Consider the following 19,209-nt stretch of genomic DNA (forward strand, 5'->3'; position numbering starts at 1 on the left):
AAATGACACTGACCTCATGAATCTTCCTGAAAGAGAGTTCAAAGTAAAAATTATTAACATGATCATGGAGGGATGGAAAGATATTCAAGAACTCAGGAATGAATTCCGGTAGGAGATCCAATCATTGAAGAGCACAATGGAGGAAATTAAAAGCAGATGAGATATAGTGGAGGAGACGATAAATGAAACAGAAACTATAGAAGAGGAATACAAAGAAGCTGAGGCACAGAAAAAAGGATCTCAAAGAATGAAATAATAGTGAGAGAACTGCGTGACCAATCGAAACAGAACAATATTCGCATTATAGGGGTACCAGAAGAAGAAGAGAGAGAAAAACAGATAGGAAGTGTCTTTGAGGAAGTAACTGCTGAAAACTTCCCCAATCTGGGGAAGGAGATAGTCTCTCAAGCCATGGAGGTGCACAGATCTCCCAACACAAGGTACCCAAGGAAGACAACACCAAGACATATAGTAATTAAAATGGCAAAGATCAAGGATAAGGACAGACTGTTAAAAGCAGCCAGAAACAGAAATAAGATCACATACAAAGGAAAGCCCATCGGGCTATCAGACTTCTCAGCAGAAACCTTACAGGCCAGAAGGGAGTGGCATGATGTATTTAATGCAATGAAGCAGAAGGGCCTCAAACCAAGAATACTTTATCCAGCAAGATTATCAGTTAAATTTGAAGGAGGGATTAAACAATTTCCAGATAAGCAAAATCTGAGAGAATTTAGCTCCCACAAACCATTTCTACAGTGTATTTTGGAGGGACTGCTATAGATGGAAGTGTTCCTAAGGTTTAATAGCTGTCACCAGAGGTAATAAGACCACAGTAAAGAAAGTAAAACAGCTAATCATTAAGGAAATGCAAAATTAAATTAACTATCCCCAAAGTCAATCAAGGAATAGACAAATAGTACATAATGTGATACCTAGTATACAAAGAATGGAGGAGGAAGAAAGAGGAGAAAAAAAAAAAGAACTTTTAGATTGTCTTTGTAATAGCATATTAAGTTAGACTCTTAGATAGTAAGGAAGTTAACCTTGAACCTTTGGTAACCACGAATCTAAAGCCTGTAATGGCAATAAGTACATACCTGTCAATAATCATGCTAAATGTAAATGGACTGAATGCACCAATCAAAAGACAAAGAGTCACTGAATGGATAAAAAAACAAAACCCATCTATATGCTGCCTACAAGAGACTCACTTTAAACCCAACGACATACACAGACTAAAAGTGAACAGATGGAAAAAGATATTTCATGCAACTAAAAGGGAGAAAAAAACAGGAGTTGCAGTACTTGTATCAGACAAAATAGACTTCAAAACAAAGAAAGTCACAATAGACAAAGAAGGACATTACATAATGATAAAAGAGTCAATCTGGTAAGAAGATATAACTGTTAAAAATATCTATGCACCCAACACAGGGGTACCTACATATGTGAAACAAATACTAACAGAATTAAAAGGGGAAACAGAATGCAACGCATTCATTCTAGGAGACTTCAACACTCCACAGGACAGATCAACCAGACAGAAAATAAGTAAGGACACAGAGGCACTGAACAACACACTAGAACAGTAGAACAGAAGGGCCTGATATCTACAGAACTCTACACCCAAAAGCAGCAGAATACACATTCTTCGCAAGTGCACATGGAACATTTTCAAGAATAGATCATATACTAGACCACAAAAAGTGCCTTGGTAAATTCAAAAAGATTGAAATTGTACCAACCAGTTTCTCAGACCACAAAGGTATGAAATTAGAAATAAATTATGCAAAGGAAATGAAAAACCCCACAAACACATGGAGGCTTCACAACATGCTCCTAAATAACCAATGGATCAATGACCAAATAAAAACAGAGATCAAGCAATATATGGAGGCAAATTATAACAATAATTCAACACTGCAAAACCTGTGGGATGCAGCGAAGGCCGTGCTAAGAAGAAAGTGTATTGCAATACAGGCCTACCTCAGGAAAGAAGAACAATCCCAAATGAACAGTCTAAACTCACCATTAATGAAACTAGAAAAGGAAGAATAAATGAGGCCCAAAGTCAGTAGAAGGAGGGATATAATAAAGATTAAAGCAGAAACAAATAAAACTGAGAATAAAACAATAGAAAGAATCAAAGAAAGCAAGAGCTGGTTCTTTGAGAAAATAAACAAAATAGATAAACCCCTAGCCAGACTAATCATGAAAAAAAGAGAGTCTACACACATAAACAGAATCAGAAATGAGAAAGGAAAAATCACCATGGACACCACAGAAATACAAAGAATTATGAGAGAATACTATGAAAAATTAGATGGTAACAAACTGGATAACCTAGAAGAAACGGACATCTTTCTAGATAAATACAACCTTCCAAAGCTGACCCAGGAAGAAACAGAAAATCTGAACATACCATTTACCTGCAAAGAAATAGAACTGGTAATCAAAAAACTACCTAAGAACAAAACTCCTGGACCAGATGGTTTTACTGCTGAATTTTATCAAAGATGTAGTGAAGACCTAAAACCCATCCTCCCTAAAGTTTTCCAAAAAAGTAGAAGAGGAGGGAATACTCCCAAACTCATTCTACAAAGCCAACATCACTCTTAATACCAAAACCAGGCAGACACCACAAAAAAATCAGCAACATCCCTGATGAACATAGATGCAAAAATACTCAACAAAGTATTAGCAAACCAAATTCAAAAATATATAAAAAAGATCATCCATCATGATCAAGTAGGATTTATTCCAGGGATGCAAGGATGGTACAACATTTGAAAAACCATCAACATCATCTACCACATCAACAAAATGAAGCACAAAAACCATATGATGTCAGATGCTGAAAAAGCATTTGACAAAATTCAACATCCATTCATGATAAAAACTCTCAACAAAATGGGGTATAGAGGGCAAGTACCTCAAGAAAATAAGGACCATATATGACAAACCCACAGCCACCAATAAACTTAACAGCGAGAAGCTGAAAGCTTTTCCTTTAAGATTGGGAACAAGACGAGGATGCCCACTCTCCCCACTTCTATTCAACATAGTACTGGAGGTCCTAGCCACGGCAATCAGACAACACAAAAGAAATAAAAGGCATCCAGATTGGCAAGGAAGAAGTTAAACTGTTCCTGTTTGCAGATGACATAATATTGTACATAAAAAAACCTAAAGAATCCACTCCCAAACTACTAGATCTAATATCTAAATTCAGCAGAGTTGTGGGATACAAATTAATACACAGAAATCTGTTGCATTCCTGTACACTAACAATGAACTAGCAGAGAGAGAAATCAGGGAAACAATTTCATTCACACTTGCATCAAAAGGAATAAAATACCTAGGAATAAACCTAACCAAGGAAGTGAAAGACCTATACTCTGAAAACTACAAGACACTCATGAGAGAAATTAAAGAAGATACCAATAAATGAAAACACATCCCAGGCTCATGGATAGGAAGAATTAATATTGTTAAAATGGCCATCCTGCCTAAAGCAATCTACAGATTCAATACAATTCCTATCAAAATACCAACAGTGTTCTTCAACCAACTAGAGAAAATCGTTCTAAAATTTATATGGAACTACAAACAATCCCAAATAGCCAAAGCAATCCTGAGAAGGATAAAGCTGGGGTGATTATGTTCCCCAACTTTAAGCTCTACTACAAAGCCACAGTAATCACAACAATTTGGTACTAGCACAAGAACAGAACAATAGACCAATGGAACAGACTAAAGAGCCCAGATATAAACCCAACCATGTATCGTCAATTAATATACGATAAAGGAGCCCTGGATATACAATGGGGAAATGACAGCCTTTTCAACAGCTGGTATTGGCAAAACTGGACAGCTACATACAAGAGAATGAAACTGGACTACTGTTTAACCCCATAAACAAAAGTAGACTCAAAATGGATCAAAGACTTGAATGTAAGTCATGAAACCATAAAACTCTAGAAGACAAGATAGGCAAAAATCTCCTGAATATAAGCATGAGCAACTTCTTCCTGAACGCATCTCCTTGAGAAAGGAAACAAAAGCAAAAATGAACTTATGGGACTACATCAAACTAAAAAGTTTCTGTACAGCAAAGGACACCATTAGCAGAACAAAAAGGCTCGCAGCACTTTTTACAATAGCCAAGATATGGAAGCAACCTAAGCGTCCATCAGTAGATGAATGGATAAAGAAGATGTGGTACATATACACAATGGAATACTATTCAACCATAAGAAACAAATCCTACCATTTGCAACAACATGGATGGATCTGGAGGACATTATGCTCAGTGAAATAAGCCAGGCAGATAAAGACAATTGCCAAATGATTTCCCTCATTTTTGGAGTATAACAATGAAGCAAAACTGAAGGAACAAAATAGCAGCAGTCTCAGAGACTCCAAGAAGGAACTAGTGGTTATTGAAGGGTAGGTGTGTGGGAGGGCAGGTGGGGAGGGAGGTAGAAGGGGATTGAGGGGTATTATGTTTAGTATACATGGTGTGGGGGATCACAGGGAAAACAGTGTAGCGTAGAGAAGGCAAATAGTGAATCTGTGGCATCTTACTACACTGATGGACAGTGCCTGCATTGGGATATGTGTGGGGACTTGATAATATGGGTAAATGTAGTAACCACATTGTTTTTTCATGTGAAACCTTCATAAGAGTGTATATCTATAATACCTTCACAAAAAAAAAAGGCCAAAAGACAAAGGCCCTACAGGACTAGTTCCCCTCATGACCTCATCTCTTACTACTTAACGCTCTTACTCATTTCATCCCAACTACACAGAAGCCTCTTTGCAGCTCTTAAACATGCCAGGCAAGATGCTTCAACACTTGCACTGCTAACCTCTACTAAGAACTTATCTAAATTTTCCTTTCCAGATAACGTTCTCTGGCTACTGTACACCCATCCTTACTTTGTTCCCTCCTCCACAGCACTTAGCACTATCTAGCATACCAATGTTCACTGTTCATATGCTGTTTACCTTGTTTACTGTCTTATCTTTCCCAAAGTAGTGTAAGTTCCATTAGAACCAGAAGTTTGTCTGGTTTGTTCATGCTGCAGCCCCAAAACTTAGAACAGTGCTATATACAGAATGGACAGTCATTAAATATTTATTCAGTTCATAAATTTTGTTTCTTCTCTGCTTCTCTGGCCTTATTTCTCAACACTCACACTCCATCCATTTGCTCTAGCTACTTCTCTTCTTTCAGTTCAATAAGCACGTCATATTCCTTCCAATTTGAGGGCCTCTGGAAATAACCATTTCTGCGGTCTATATAGTCCACTTCTTACCCTCTTTGCATTACTGTGAGTCTCAGCCTTAATGCCACTAACTTAGAAAATGATTCTTGACAACCCCTTCACTATACATTTCTCACAGCATCTCATTTCTTCACTGCATTCTTCACAGCTTTTCATTATGTGCTGAATGTCTTCCCTACTAAAGTGTAAACCTGCAAAGGCAGGAACAAGGTATGTCTCATTCATCAGTGTAAGTACTCTATGTAGGAAACTCTTATGAAAAGTCTGATTAAGAAGGGGAAATTGTAAGTTAAATATTAAACTAGTAATGAATAACTGGTACTTAGGAATTAGAGATAAAGAGCTGAGAGTCTGCAATGTATAGATTATATATGAAGCCACAGTGATGAATGGCATCACTCAGAATAAGTGTACAGATTCTGTGAAAGAGAAGGGAGTTAAAGACAAGACAGTTGGGAACAACCACAATCTAGAGATGAATGATCAGGGAGCAAGTGAGAGAAGAACGATACACAGAAGACCTAAAAGAAGGATGTTAAAGTGACAAAGGAAGAGAGGATCCAGAAGAAATGGGTGATGTTAACAGTGAAAGCTAAAGGAAATGCCGCCAAGACAAGCATCTCAGAATTATCACTAAATTTAACATTGTTCAAAATATTCTAGCCAATTCAATTAAACAAACAAGACATAAAAAGTGTTATTTGCAACAGTGTCAATTATCTACCAAGAATATATGAAAACCAACTGAAAAACTACTAGAAATAAACATAGTTCTGTTATGTCAACACTTTGAGATAAACACTTTGACTAATGCAAATGTACAAATTCAGTAATTTTCTTGTATGTTAGCAGTTAGGAAATTTAAACACACATTCTACACACCACAATAACAAAAACACAAAATATCTAAGAATTAATGAGACTAGAGCAGAAATAATAGACAAAAACTGAATAAATAACGAGACATAGCAGTTGAAGCAGGTATCTGTAAATATGTTAAATCTTCTCAAATATTAACTTCAAAGAACTCCAATGAAAAGCTCAAAATTTTTAAAATAACTTTTTTGAATGCCTACAATAGACATGAGTCATATTTGAGTATGTTTGAGCCTGAGGATTACTCTGTATAAAGCAGGAAAGACTAATGATACTAAAAGAGACAAGTGGGATAAGGACCTAAAAAATCTTTGAGGGGATAAAATCATTCATTCATTCAGCAAATATTTATTGAGTTCTTACTGTGTGCCAGGCACCATGGAACATCCCTGTCCTCAAGTTCAAACTGGTTTAATGCTACAAACTGAAAAATAGAGCTGAGAGAGAACACATGAGTGTTTCAGTTGTTTGAGTGCCTCTATGTCTTTAGTGACTACATAGGTAGGCTGTGCCTCTGATCTCCCTTTCTCAATAGACTTGGATATAACTTCAGTTTTTTGGTCTTCAGTTGAAGTCCCATATTCTCCTACATGGATGGTGCCCTTCTTCCTGGGCCTTCTAAATTGGTGCTTTATTCAAATTTATAATTTCACTTTCCATACCACTTTTCACCCAAGGACACTATATCACTGTATTTTCTTTTAGCCCTGGGTCTACATTCCTCAGTTCAGCTCTGGTTCTTAAAACCTCTTCTGGATTCAAGTGCTTGCCTGGGAAGAGAATGTGGACACTGAAGAAATGTGTAGCATAATTGGGGAGCTACTACTTACCACAGAATTTCTTTACTATATGGTAAGTTCTATGACAGAAAGTTGAGAAATCAGTTCTTCCCTTAACTAATCCTGGTTTTGAACATACCATTTCTGCTGCCTAGGACATACTTTCTCTTTCTTCTCCAAAAACTTCCTAAAGTCCCCAGGCCTGAGTTACTTATAGCTCCTATGTGCTCATTTAGCACCCTATGCTTTCTTTAATACCCCACTATATTGCAAGCACCATGAGAGAAGGGACCTCTGTCACTGCCTTAATATGCCTAATATTTAGTATAAAGGGAGTGTACAGTAAAGATGCACATAATGACTGATTTATTTGTAAACCATTAAACAAGTTGTTATTGAAGGATATTTAACTAATACACTTATTCACAATATACTACCATGTAGAAATATTCAGCATGTCAAATATGATCCCTTAAATATTTTTCTTTTAATTTACCTTTATCTCCTTCCTAATTTTGCCACATTTTTTTAAAGCACACCCTTATTTAATACTGTGTGTCAAACACTATTCATTTAATCTTCATAACAACACTTTGAGATAAATACTAATGTATCTATTTTTAGGAGGAGGGAACTAAAAAACAAGGTTTTAAGTAACTTGTTCAAGAAATACAGGACTCTATTCAATAAGCATTTAATACTTGTATAATTTTAAATTAAGAGAGCAATTTGAACATTTTAGTGTAAAGTGCTATTCCAATATTCAGGAAAGGCACATATCTGCAGGAAAAAAATTCATTTTTAGACTTAAGTTTACACCTTTTAATTTTTACAAGACTATTTCTGGCTCTTCAAATTATCCCATAGTTTTAATAAAATCTATGAGACTCTAAATTTTTAGTAACATATATTACATTTAATCCATATAGTTATTAAAAGTATTACTGAAAGGCCAAAAGATTAGGAAAAGCGTATTAGACATTTCATATAGATATTCTTGCCTTCAATTCCACAACAAATACATGATACTTACGAGTGATAACAAGGTAAACTATTTCCAAAGGATTACAGAACTAAAAATCTATGTCACCTGTAAGAAATTCTAGTTTTTTTTTATCTGACACTCACTAAAATACAGTATATGATTACATGAATTTAAATTAAATGGTCCAAACACAAAACTTGAAGTCAAAGCTCCATAATTAGATTAATTAATGCTCATGGTTTTGACTGGAAAACATTTTTTATATGTGGAAAAATAACAACTTTAAGTTTACAGTTACATGCTCCACCTGTCCAACTATTTGACTATAAACTTTTAAAATGTCATTTATAAAGAAATGGACTCAGAGGTGGACCGTCTACTTCTTTGTCCCACCTACTGATATTTTTATGAAGACTTTAAAGAATGTATGGCAAAAATACAGTGGTACTTAGGAGTAGACTTAAGGCCACTCATTTTGAAGGAATTAGATCATAACTAAGATGAAGAATGATAGCTAAATTTAAGTATATAGTAGGCACCTTAAAAATTTAAATAGAATTTCCCATTCACAATTTCTAACACACCAATCTTTAAGAAGGGATGACACTACTCTGTCAATCTAGTGTTGTGTTTAGGTGATAAAGTAAAGATAATCATATGTCTGAGATTAACATAAGGCTATAACCATATACAGGAAACTTTTTAAATGGCTTCCCACTGTATGCAAGATATAATGTAAGAACATTAGTTTGGATTAAATACCTTCCATAATCTGGCCCATTTATTTATTCCCATCTCCCTCTGGTCCTGGTATAAAGTCTCTGCTTCAACTAGGTTATTTCCAAAGTATATCCTTTGCATCTTTACTCCAAAAATATCAGTTCTTAGAATGACCTCCCTACTCTATTCTTTCTAAATTATTCTTTCTTTGCTACCTGCCTCCTCTGAACTTTTTCCCAATCCCTCGAGCCCACAATGCTCTCTCCTTCTTCTGAACTTCTCCAATCACTTAATATCCAAGTCAATATCTGAAAAGTCTCATAGACTATTTTGACTTCTCTGTGTATAATCACCTTTTTTTCTTAGGCATGCCATAAGAGTGAAAAGGAGAGGTGCTGGGGAGGTGGGAGGTGGTGAGAGAAAACTATCAATCAAAGAGTTAGCATTTCCAAAGTTTTAGACCCTGCTCTGAGACTGTTTCAAATTCTGGGATGAAATCATTTAACCCTTTGTTAAATGAGGGCTAGGTATTTTAGTCTAAGATCTTTCACAACAAATACTGTTTTTGAGAATTATGTGTATTTTCCATAGTGACTTAGGATATTACCTCCCAAGTAAAAAAAAATTATAAATTTTTGGTTGATACGATCTAAGGAGTGACGCCAAACACCACACTTGACCAAAGACAGGGCTCCCAAACCTAGAGATTAAAGACTGGCAACAAATAATACAGGAAACAGTCAAGAAGGAAATCTGGGAGACTCTTATCAAAAATAAATAAATTATTAAAGTTGAAAAAAGTTTTGGAAAATTGCACAAGAAGCTTATAAAGACCTCTGTAGGTATGCATAAATAATCTTCATGATACTAGAATGCTTTACAATTCAATATAAACAAATATTTGAAGTCTAGGTAAATAGCATTATTTCAGACTTTTCATTCTAATATGTTTTAACTCTACAAACCAGTCACACACAAAACATCATACTTACTGAGATCTCTACATTTAATAGTACTATATTCAAAAGAGATACAAAGATAGTCACATGCTTCTCTCAGTTCAGGAATAGAAATGCCATCAGGACAACGGATTACTCCTGTTTTATAGTAATCCTGAAAAAAAAAAGTAAAGGACGCATAAAACATTTGGAGCATATAGTGGCCAAAACTTATTACTAAGGTTAAGCTGAAAGCATTTTCAAAAACAATGGAACTCTGTGATTTATGAATTGTGAATTTTAAAGTTGGGTGGAGCTTCACCTTATCACTTTTTCATTTTACCAGTAAGAAAAATTTAGATCCAAGTGGGTTCACTGACTCATCCAGTCATACAACTATGTAACAAGGAAAGACGGGAACCGGGGTCTCCCCATTATTTATGTATCTATCTCTCCTACCTACTGTATCATGCTGATTCATAGATATTTTCCCCCTACAAGTTGTTTTTCTATATAATTACCATAAATTAAAAAAAAAATTTTAAAGCAAGAAAGTTAAATAATATCTTAAGTACTATCTAGAGCATTAAGCAAAATGTAAGGTTTTTACTAATAAAGAACTTCAAAATCATACCCAAGTATTAAAATATATAAACAGAATGTACAACTAGATATTCTTCTTCCTAATACTACTCTTTGGTGTTTCTCATATTATTACAAACAATAGTAATTATTTCCAAAATCTACTTCAAAGTTATTAGGGGCTGGCCCCAGAAGTAAAAATACATTATTCCATAGCTGAGTCAGAAAATTTTTTATTTGTTAACTCCACTAGGGGTGAAATGGAAGTATAGGCAGCTAGAAAAGCACTTACCAAAAAACTCAGATTTGCATCAAGCTTTTTGAGATTCAGAGCCACAGTAACACAATTCCTAAAGCTGCTGCCCCAATGGAAGCAAGACTTCTTGTGGTACTTATCCAAGTACTAACAACCTGATCAAGATCAATAACATTTCCTGTCTTATACCTCAGGATCCTGCCTCCTTTCTTTTCTTAAAACTATTTGAGGAAACTATATCTTCAGACTGTGACACAAACCATCACACACTATAAATCAAATCTTTATCACTGATTTGAAATTACAAGTAGGGTCTCTATTATACTAATTCAAATATTCCTCAAAATGAAGTTAAAAGCATCAAAAAAAAAGGTTTAAAACAAAGATGCTAATAAGTACATTTTAGAGATGACTTTTTAATCTTTGTAAGTGTCTATATTGCTGGTTATGTGCAATAAAATACTAGAGCTCAAGTATTCATGTTCATTCTTGGCTATGAAAAATGATCAACTTATTGTATTTCAGAGAATTAAGGAGAAGTGATATGGCCCCAGAAATGTTACGACTAAACTCTTAAAAGAACTGCCTATGGAGACCTAAAAAATTAATCTTCCCCTACCTTATCTTTGCAAAGGTCATAAAATTCATTTATTTGTGTCATGTTACCTTCATGTACTAAAAATAAAGATGAATTAAATGCCATTTTTAAAAAAACAATATCCTTCATACCTCCATAAAAATATTCAAACAGAATTCTGCTTCCAATTCAAGTACCTACCATGAAGGGGTCATATGATTAAGTCAATACACATATAAAACAAGTACTCACTAGAATAGCTCGAAACACAGTGGATCCAATTCCCTCTGCCACCTCATACTCTCCCTTCTCATTGGGACGTGTAAAGTTATGTTCTCTGCCAGATCCAAACATCCTGTGATAGAAAATAATTGAGAGAAATATCAAGAGGATATTTCCTTCAAAAGGGAAAACTGATTTCATGTACAAAAGTAAATAGGGATTAAAGATGGCAGCATGAGAGGAGAGACAGAGGCTTCCTCCTAAAATTGGATGCAATAAGAAAATTTAGTTGGTGCAACTAATCCTGAGAGAGCAACAGGAAAGAGGACGGTGTCAGACTGCATACACCTGGAGAAAAGAGCAGACCTCACTAAATGGGGGAATGTACCAGAGCCGTGGCTCCACGGGACCCAAGCCCTTCTGCCACCCTAGGTCACTGGCAGGAGGAAGAGAAATGGAGCAGGGAGGGAGTGGAAGGCTTGGGACTGCTGAATACCTAGCTCTGGAGATCTGCTCTGGGAGCAGAAACCTACATTTCATGGTGCTTTCATGAGACTCACATGACTACCAGGTTGGAAAGTTAATACAGGCAGAGTTCCTGGGGAGACTGGGATTCCAGCCGCTTGTGGAAAGCAGGGATCCATATCTGGCTGCTCTGGAACAAAAACTTATACCTGTGTGACTGGCCCACTGGCTCAGGCAGTGGAGACAGGCACGGCAGCCAAGAGGTGGGGAACAGCTCTTTCCTCCCACCAGGCACCAGTACCGCTCCACTGCGACACCCGACATTGCTTCAGGGACTGAGCAGCTCCAGAATAGAGCTTCTGGACACTAGAGGGTACCATATACAAACATGAAATGCCAAAGGAACCTTGTCCAGAGTAAAATTATTAATACAGCTCCCAAGAGAGATTTAAATGATATAGACCTCGTGACTCTTCATGAAAGGGAGTTCAAAATAAAAATCATCAACATTCTAATGGAGGTAAGGAAAGACATCCAAGAACTCAGGAATGAATTCAGGTCGGAGATCCAATCATTGAAGAGCATGATGGAGGGTATTAAAAGCAGGTTGGATATGGTGGAGGAGACAATAAATGAAACAGAAACTACAGAAGAGGAACACAAAGAAGCTGAGAGAAAAAAGGATCTCTAAGAATGAAAGAATATTGAGAGAACTGTGTGATGAATCGAAGCGGAACAATATTCGCACTACAGGGCTACCAGAGAAGAAGAGAGAAAGGGAGAGAAAGTGTCTTTGAGGAGATAGTTGCTGAAAATTTCCCCAATCTGGGGAAGGAGATATTCTCTCAGGCCATGGAAATCCACAGATCTTCCAACACAAGGGACCCAAGGAAGACAACACCAAGACATATAGTAATTAAAATGGCAAAGATCAAGGATAAGGACAGACTGTAAAAAGCAGCCAGAAACAGAAATAAGATCACATACAAAGGAAAGCCCATCAGGCTAACATCAGACTTCTCAGCAGAAACCTTACAGGCCAGAAGGGAGTGGCATGATGTATTTAATGCCATGAAGCAGAAGGGCCTGGAACCAAGACTACTTTATCCAGCAAGATTATCATTTAAATTTGAAGGAGGGATTAAACAATGTCCAGATAGGCAAAAGCTGAGAGAATTTACCTCCCACAAACCATCTCTACAGTCTATTTTGGAGAGACTACTTTAGATGGAAGTGTTCCTAAGGTTGAATAGCTGTCACCAGAGGTAATAAAACCACAGTAAAGAAAGTAAAACAGCTAATTACAAAGCAAATGCAAAATTAAATTAACTATCCACAAAGTCAATCAAGGGATAGACATAAAGTACAGAATTTGATACCTAATATATAAAGAATGAAGGAGGAAGAAAAAGGAGAAGAAGTAGAAAAGAACCTTTAGATTGTGTTTATAACAGCATACTAAGTGAGTTAAGTTAGACTCTTGGATAGTAAAGAAAGTAACCTGGAACCTATGGTAACCATGAATCTAATGCCTGAAATGGCAATAAGTACATACCTATCGATAATCACCCTAAATGTAAATGGACTGAATGCACCAATCAAAAGACACAGAGTCACTGAATGGATAAAAAAACAAGACCCATCTATATGCTGCTTACAAGAGACTTACCTCAAACCCAAAGACATGCACAGACTAAAAGACAAGGGATGGAAAAAGATATTACATGCAAACAATAGGGAGAAAAAGCAGGTGTTGCAGTACTAGTATCAGACAAAATAGACTTCAAAACAAAGAAAGTAACAAGAGACAAAGAAGGACATTACATAATGATAAAGGGCTCAGTCTAACAAGAGGATATAACCATTATAAATATATATGCACCCAACACAGGAGCACCAGCATATGTGAAACAAATACTAACAGAACTAAAGGAGGAAATACAATGCAATGCATTCATCTTAGGAGACTTCAACACACCACTCACTCCAAAGGACAGATCCACCAGACAGAAAATAAGTAAGGACACAGAGGCACTGAATAACACTCTAGAACAGATGGACCTAGTAGACATCTACAGAACTCTACACCCAAAAGCAACAGGATACACATTCTTCTCAAGTGCACATGGAACATTCTCCAGAATAGACCACATACTAGGCCACAAAAAGAGCCTCAGTAAATTAAAAAAGATTGAAATTCTACCAACCAACTTTTCAGACCACAAAGGTATAAAACTAGAAATAAATTCTACAAAGAAAGCAAAAAGGCTCACAAACACATAGAGGCTTAACAACATGCTCCTAAATAGTCAATGGATCAATGACCAAATTAAAATGGAGATCCACCAATATATGGAAACAAAGGACAACAACAACACAAAGCCCCGACTTCCGAGGGACGCAGAGAAAGGAGTCTTATCAGGAAAGTATATAGCAATCCAGGCATATTTAAAGAAGGAAGAACAATCCCAAATGAATAGTCTAACATCACAATTATCTAAACTGGAAAAAGAACAACAAATGAGACCTCAAGTCAGCAGAAGGAGGGATGTAATAAAGATCAGAGAAGAAATAAACAAAATTGAGAAGAATAAAACAATAGAAAAAAATCAATGAAACCAAGAGCTGGTTATTTGAGAAAATAAACAAAATAGATAAGCCTCTAGCCCGACTTACTAAGAGAAAAAGAGAATCAACACACATCAACAGAATCAGAAACAAGAAAGGAACATCACAACAGACCCAACAGATATAAAAAGAATTATTAGAGACTACTATGAAAACCTATATAGTAACAAGCAGGAAAACCTAGAAGAAATGGACAACTTTCTAGAAAAATACAACCTCCCAAGACTGACCAAGGAAGAAACACAAAATCTAAATAAACCAATTAACAGCAAAGAAATTGAAGCAGTAATCAAAAAACTTCCCAAGAAAAAAAACCCCGGGGCCAGACGGATTTACCTCAGGATTTTATCAGACATACAGAGAAGATATAACACCCATTCTCCTTAAAGTTTTTCAAAAATAGAAGAGGAGGGAATACTCCCAAACTCATTCTATGAAGCCAACATCACCCTAACACCAAAACCAGGCAAAGACCCCACCAAAAAAAGAAAATTACAGACCAATATCCCTGATGAACGTAGATGCAAAAACACTCAATAAAATATTAGCAAACAGAATTCAAAAATACATCAAAAGGATGATACACCACGACCAAGTGGGATTCATCCCAGGGATGCAAGGATGGTACAGCATTCGAAAATCCATCAACATCATCCACCACATCAACAAAAAGAAAGACAAAAATCACATGATCATCTCCATAGATGCTGAAAAAGCATACAACAAAATTCAACATCCATTCATGATAAAAACTCTCAACAAAATGGGTACAGAGGGCAGGTACCTCAACATAATAAAGGCCATATATGATAAACCCACAGCCAACATCATACTGAACAGTGAAAAGCTGAAAGCGTTTCCTCTGAGATCCGGAATAAGACAGGGATGCCCACTCTCCCCACTGTTATTCAACATAGTACTGGAGGTCCTAGCCATGGCAATTAGACAAAACAAAGAAATACAAGGAATCCAAATTGGCAAAGAAGAAGTTAAACTGTCACTATTTGCAGATGACATGATATTGCACATAAAAAACCCTAAAGACTCCATTCCAAAACTACTAGACCTGGTATCAGAATACAGCAAAGTTGCAGGATACAAAATTAACACACAGAAATCTATGGCTTTCCTATACACCAACAATGAACTAATAGAAAGAGAAATCAGGAAAACAATTCCATTCACAATTGCATCAAAAAGAATAAAATAATTAGGAATAAACCTTATCAAGGAAGTGAAAGACCTATACGCTGAAAACTATAAGGCACTCTTAAGAGAAATTAAAGAGGACACTAACAAATGGAAACTCATCCCATGCTCCTGGCTAGGATGAATTAATATCGTCAAAATGGCCATCCTGCCCAAAGCAATATACAGATTTGATGCAATCCCTCTCAAATTACCAACAACATTATTCAATGAACTAGAACAAATAGTTCAAAAATTCATATGGAAATACCAAAGACCCCGAATAGCGAAAGCAATCCTGAGAAGGAAGAATAAAGTGGGGGGGGGAATCTCACTCCCCAACTTCAAGCTCTACTACAAAGCCACAGTAATCAAGACAGTTTGGTACTGGCACAAGAACAGAGCCACAGACCAGTGGAACAGAATAGAGACCCCAGATATTAACCCAAACATATATGGTCAATTAATATATGATAAAGGAGCCATGGACATACAATGGGGAAATGAGAATCTCTTCAACAGATGGTGCTGGCAAAACTAGACAGCTACATGTAAGAGAATGAAACTGGATCACTGTCTAAGCCCATACACAAAAGTAAATTCAAAATGGATCAAAGACCTGAATGTAAGTCATGAAACCATAAAACTCTTATAAAAAAAAACATAGACAAAAATCTCTTAGACATAAACATGAGTGACTTCTTCATGAACATATCTCCCCGGGCAAGGGAAACAAAAACAAAAATGAACAGGTGGGACTATATCAAGCTGAAAAGCTTCTGTACAGCAAAGGACACCATCAATAGAACAAAAAGGTATCCTACAGTATGGGAGAATATATTCATAAATGACAGATCTGATAAAGGGTTGACATTCAAAATATATAAAGAGCTCACGCACCTCAACAAACAAAAAGCAAATAATCCAATTAAAAAATGGGCAGAGGAGCTGAACAGACACTTCTCCAAAGAAGAAATTCAGATGGCCAACAGACACATGAAAAGATGCTCCACATCACTAGTCATCAGAGAAATGCAAATTAAAACCACAATGAGATATCACCTCACACCAGTGAGGATTGCCACCATCCAAAAGACAAACAACAAATGTTGGCAAGGTTGCGGAGAAAGGGGAACCCTCCTACACTGCTGGTGGGAATGCAAATTAGTTCAACCATTGTGGAAAGCAGTATGGAGGTTCCTCAAAAAGCTCAAAATAGAAATAACATTTGACCCAGGAATTCCACTTGTAGGAATTTCCCCAAGAATGCAGCAGCCCAGTTTGAAAAAGACAGATGCACCCCTATGTTTATCGCAGCATTATTTACAATAGCCAAGAAATGGAAGCAACCTAAGTGTCCATCAGTAGATGAGTAGATAAAGAAGATGTGGTACATATACACAATGGAGTATTATTCAGCCACAAGAAGAAAACAAATCCTACCATTTGCAACAACTTGGATGGAGCTAGAGGGTATTAAGCTCAGTGAAATAAGCCAGGCGGAGAAAGACAAGTACCAAATGATTTCACTCATATGTGGAGTATAAGAACAAAGAAAAACTGAAGGAACAAAACAGCAGCAGAATCACAGAATCCAAGAATGGACTAATGGTTACCAAAGGGAAAGGGACTGGGCAGGAGGGATGGGAAGGGAGGGATAAGGGCAGGGATAAAGATAGGGGGCCTTACGATTAGTATGTATAATGTGGGTGGGGGGGCATAGGGAGGGATGTGCAACACAGAGAAGACAAGTAGTGAGTCTACAGCATCTTACTACACTGATGGATAGTGACTGTAACGGGGTTTGTCGGGAGGGACTTGGTGAAGGAAGAAGTCTAGTAACCATAATGTTCTTCATGTAATTGTAGATTAATGATAATAAAATGAATTTTTAAAAAAGTAAATAGGAATTACAATTTAAGCATTAAATTATATCATTAAATTAAAGAATTTTTATCATAAATTTATTCTGGCAAATGTAGTAAACGAAGGAATATTGAAAGTGTTACCTTTCTGATGGAAGGGAACAGTAGTATAGATTCCCTATACACAAACAAAATCAATTGATAAAATTCAGTAGCTAAAGAATGTTAGAACTTCTAGCCCCTTCTAAGGAAAAAAAAAAACATTTAGAGGGAAACAATCTAGAGGGAAAGGTGATTTTTATACTAATCTTACTAGAAAGAAAAAAAAAGGAAAAGGGAAACCACTGGGCCTTTTCCTTAAAACTGCTGTCTTTATCGCAAAATTGATGCTATAATGTTGCACATAAGGTAATCTAAACTAGGAAATGGTAAGAGAGTAGCCATATTAGATTGTTTTACTTTTCACAGTATTACCTATAAATATAAGAAATCTTGCTCAATATTCTTGCATTTGCACCCTAGAATTGAAAAATATGCAATCAAATGTTGGGATAGGGAGGAATGAAGAAGTTAAGAGGAGAATGAAAGTTTAAATAAATAAGTAGAAAGCTTTTTAATATTGATTGTTACATAAGGAAAACACAAAAGGATTTCTATTTTTTTCAAGTCACTTTAATAGTAACTATTAAATTGGCCCTTTAATAGTAACTATTCAGAAAAGAGGCATTTTGCAATCTATGTACTTCAAATTGAAAATTTTAAAGCATTAATTCCAAGAAAATTCTTAAATTGTGATTAAAGGAAACTGAACCTCTGAATTCAAAGATACCACCATTCCTAAAGGAAATATGGCTGATCTAAGTATTCTACCAAACAATTTCCCAATTTAAATGGCTTCCTCTTTTGTTATAACACAAAAAGAACAAAAAGCTTTTTTATTTCAAAGTCTCCAAAAGAATGCCAAGTGCTTTTGACAATTTCCATGAATATTAATTTGCACTCCCAAAGATAATGCTGTAGTCAAGTGACATGAAAAGAAGCCTTCAATGATTTAAAAAAGAACAAGACAAGGAGAGCCTTTTGGGAGTCAAATGTCATACAGAAGTATTTTCTCAAATATCTGTATTTTTAACAAAAGAGGAAAGCTATGTTTTTAAGACCAATACGGATACACACACAGATACACAAATCTTCTGGGGTTTTGTCATAAGAAAATGTAGCCTAACAACTAAAGCAAAAATTCAAATATCTACTTTTTAATTGTGTTTCTTTAAAGTTTAGGTAAAAATATAAAGTATTAACAGTTTCACGTAATCCTCCAAATAGTTTCCATCAATGATCTTCCTGTATGCTACTAAAAATACATAAAAGCCTGTATTTCAAGTGTGTTTTTCTCACAGATGGAAAGTCTAGTGCCAAATTAAAAGGAAACTTTACCTACTCAAAATGCATACTGTATCATATGTTAGCATTTATTCTGTATTCACAGATACTGACAAATTATTATACATACACACAAAGGCATCCAAATAGTTACAAGCAACCTAGAAAAAACCACAAGTTCTTTACCTCATGTAAACTTCTATTCCATTTATATGCCCCTTCATTTTAAACTGGCATGAACAGAAAAAGATACTAATTTTACAATTAAAAGATACTAGACCCTAAATAGATTTGATCCTAGAAGGTGTTTTTGGACACAATGAAAAACATGTCTACATGGTCTGTGTCATTCTTAAGATTGCAGTTCACATTAACCTATTACTCTGGACCAGCACAGATTGGAAGATGACTATTATTTCTCCTTCACTCTGCTAACTGTTTACATTTT

General features: G+C 35.9%; 1 protein-coding gene across 9 annotated transcripts in view; it reads right to left on the reverse strand.

Moving 5' to 3' along the window:
• The window catches only part of BTBD10 (BTB domain containing 10), a 76,897-nt gene that overhangs the window by 10,551 nt on the left and 47,137 nt on the right, over positions 1-19,209 (reverse strand). For all 9 annotated transcript variants that reach the window (XM_037026849.2, XM_073216243.1, XM_073216244.1 and 6 more), the window contains 2 exons: positions 11,263-11,365; positions 9,650-9,770 (listed from right to left, as the gene is read on the reverse strand). In XM_037026849.2, coding sequence (XP_036882744.1) covers positions 9,650-9,770; positions 11,263-11,364 — 223 coding nt within the window. In that variant the 5' untranslated portion in view covers position 11,365. The remainder of the gene's footprint in view (positions 1-9,649; positions 9,771-11,262; positions 11,366-19,209) is intronic.

The sequence above is a fragment of the Manis javanica genome, chromosome 11 (genome assembly GCF_040802235.1).
Source record: "Manis javanica isolate MJ-LG chromosome 11, MJ_LKY, whole genome shotgun sequence".
In the NCBI taxonomy this organism is placed as follows: domain Eukaryota; kingdom Metazoa; phylum Chordata; class Mammalia; order Pholidota; family Manidae; genus Manis; species Manis javanica.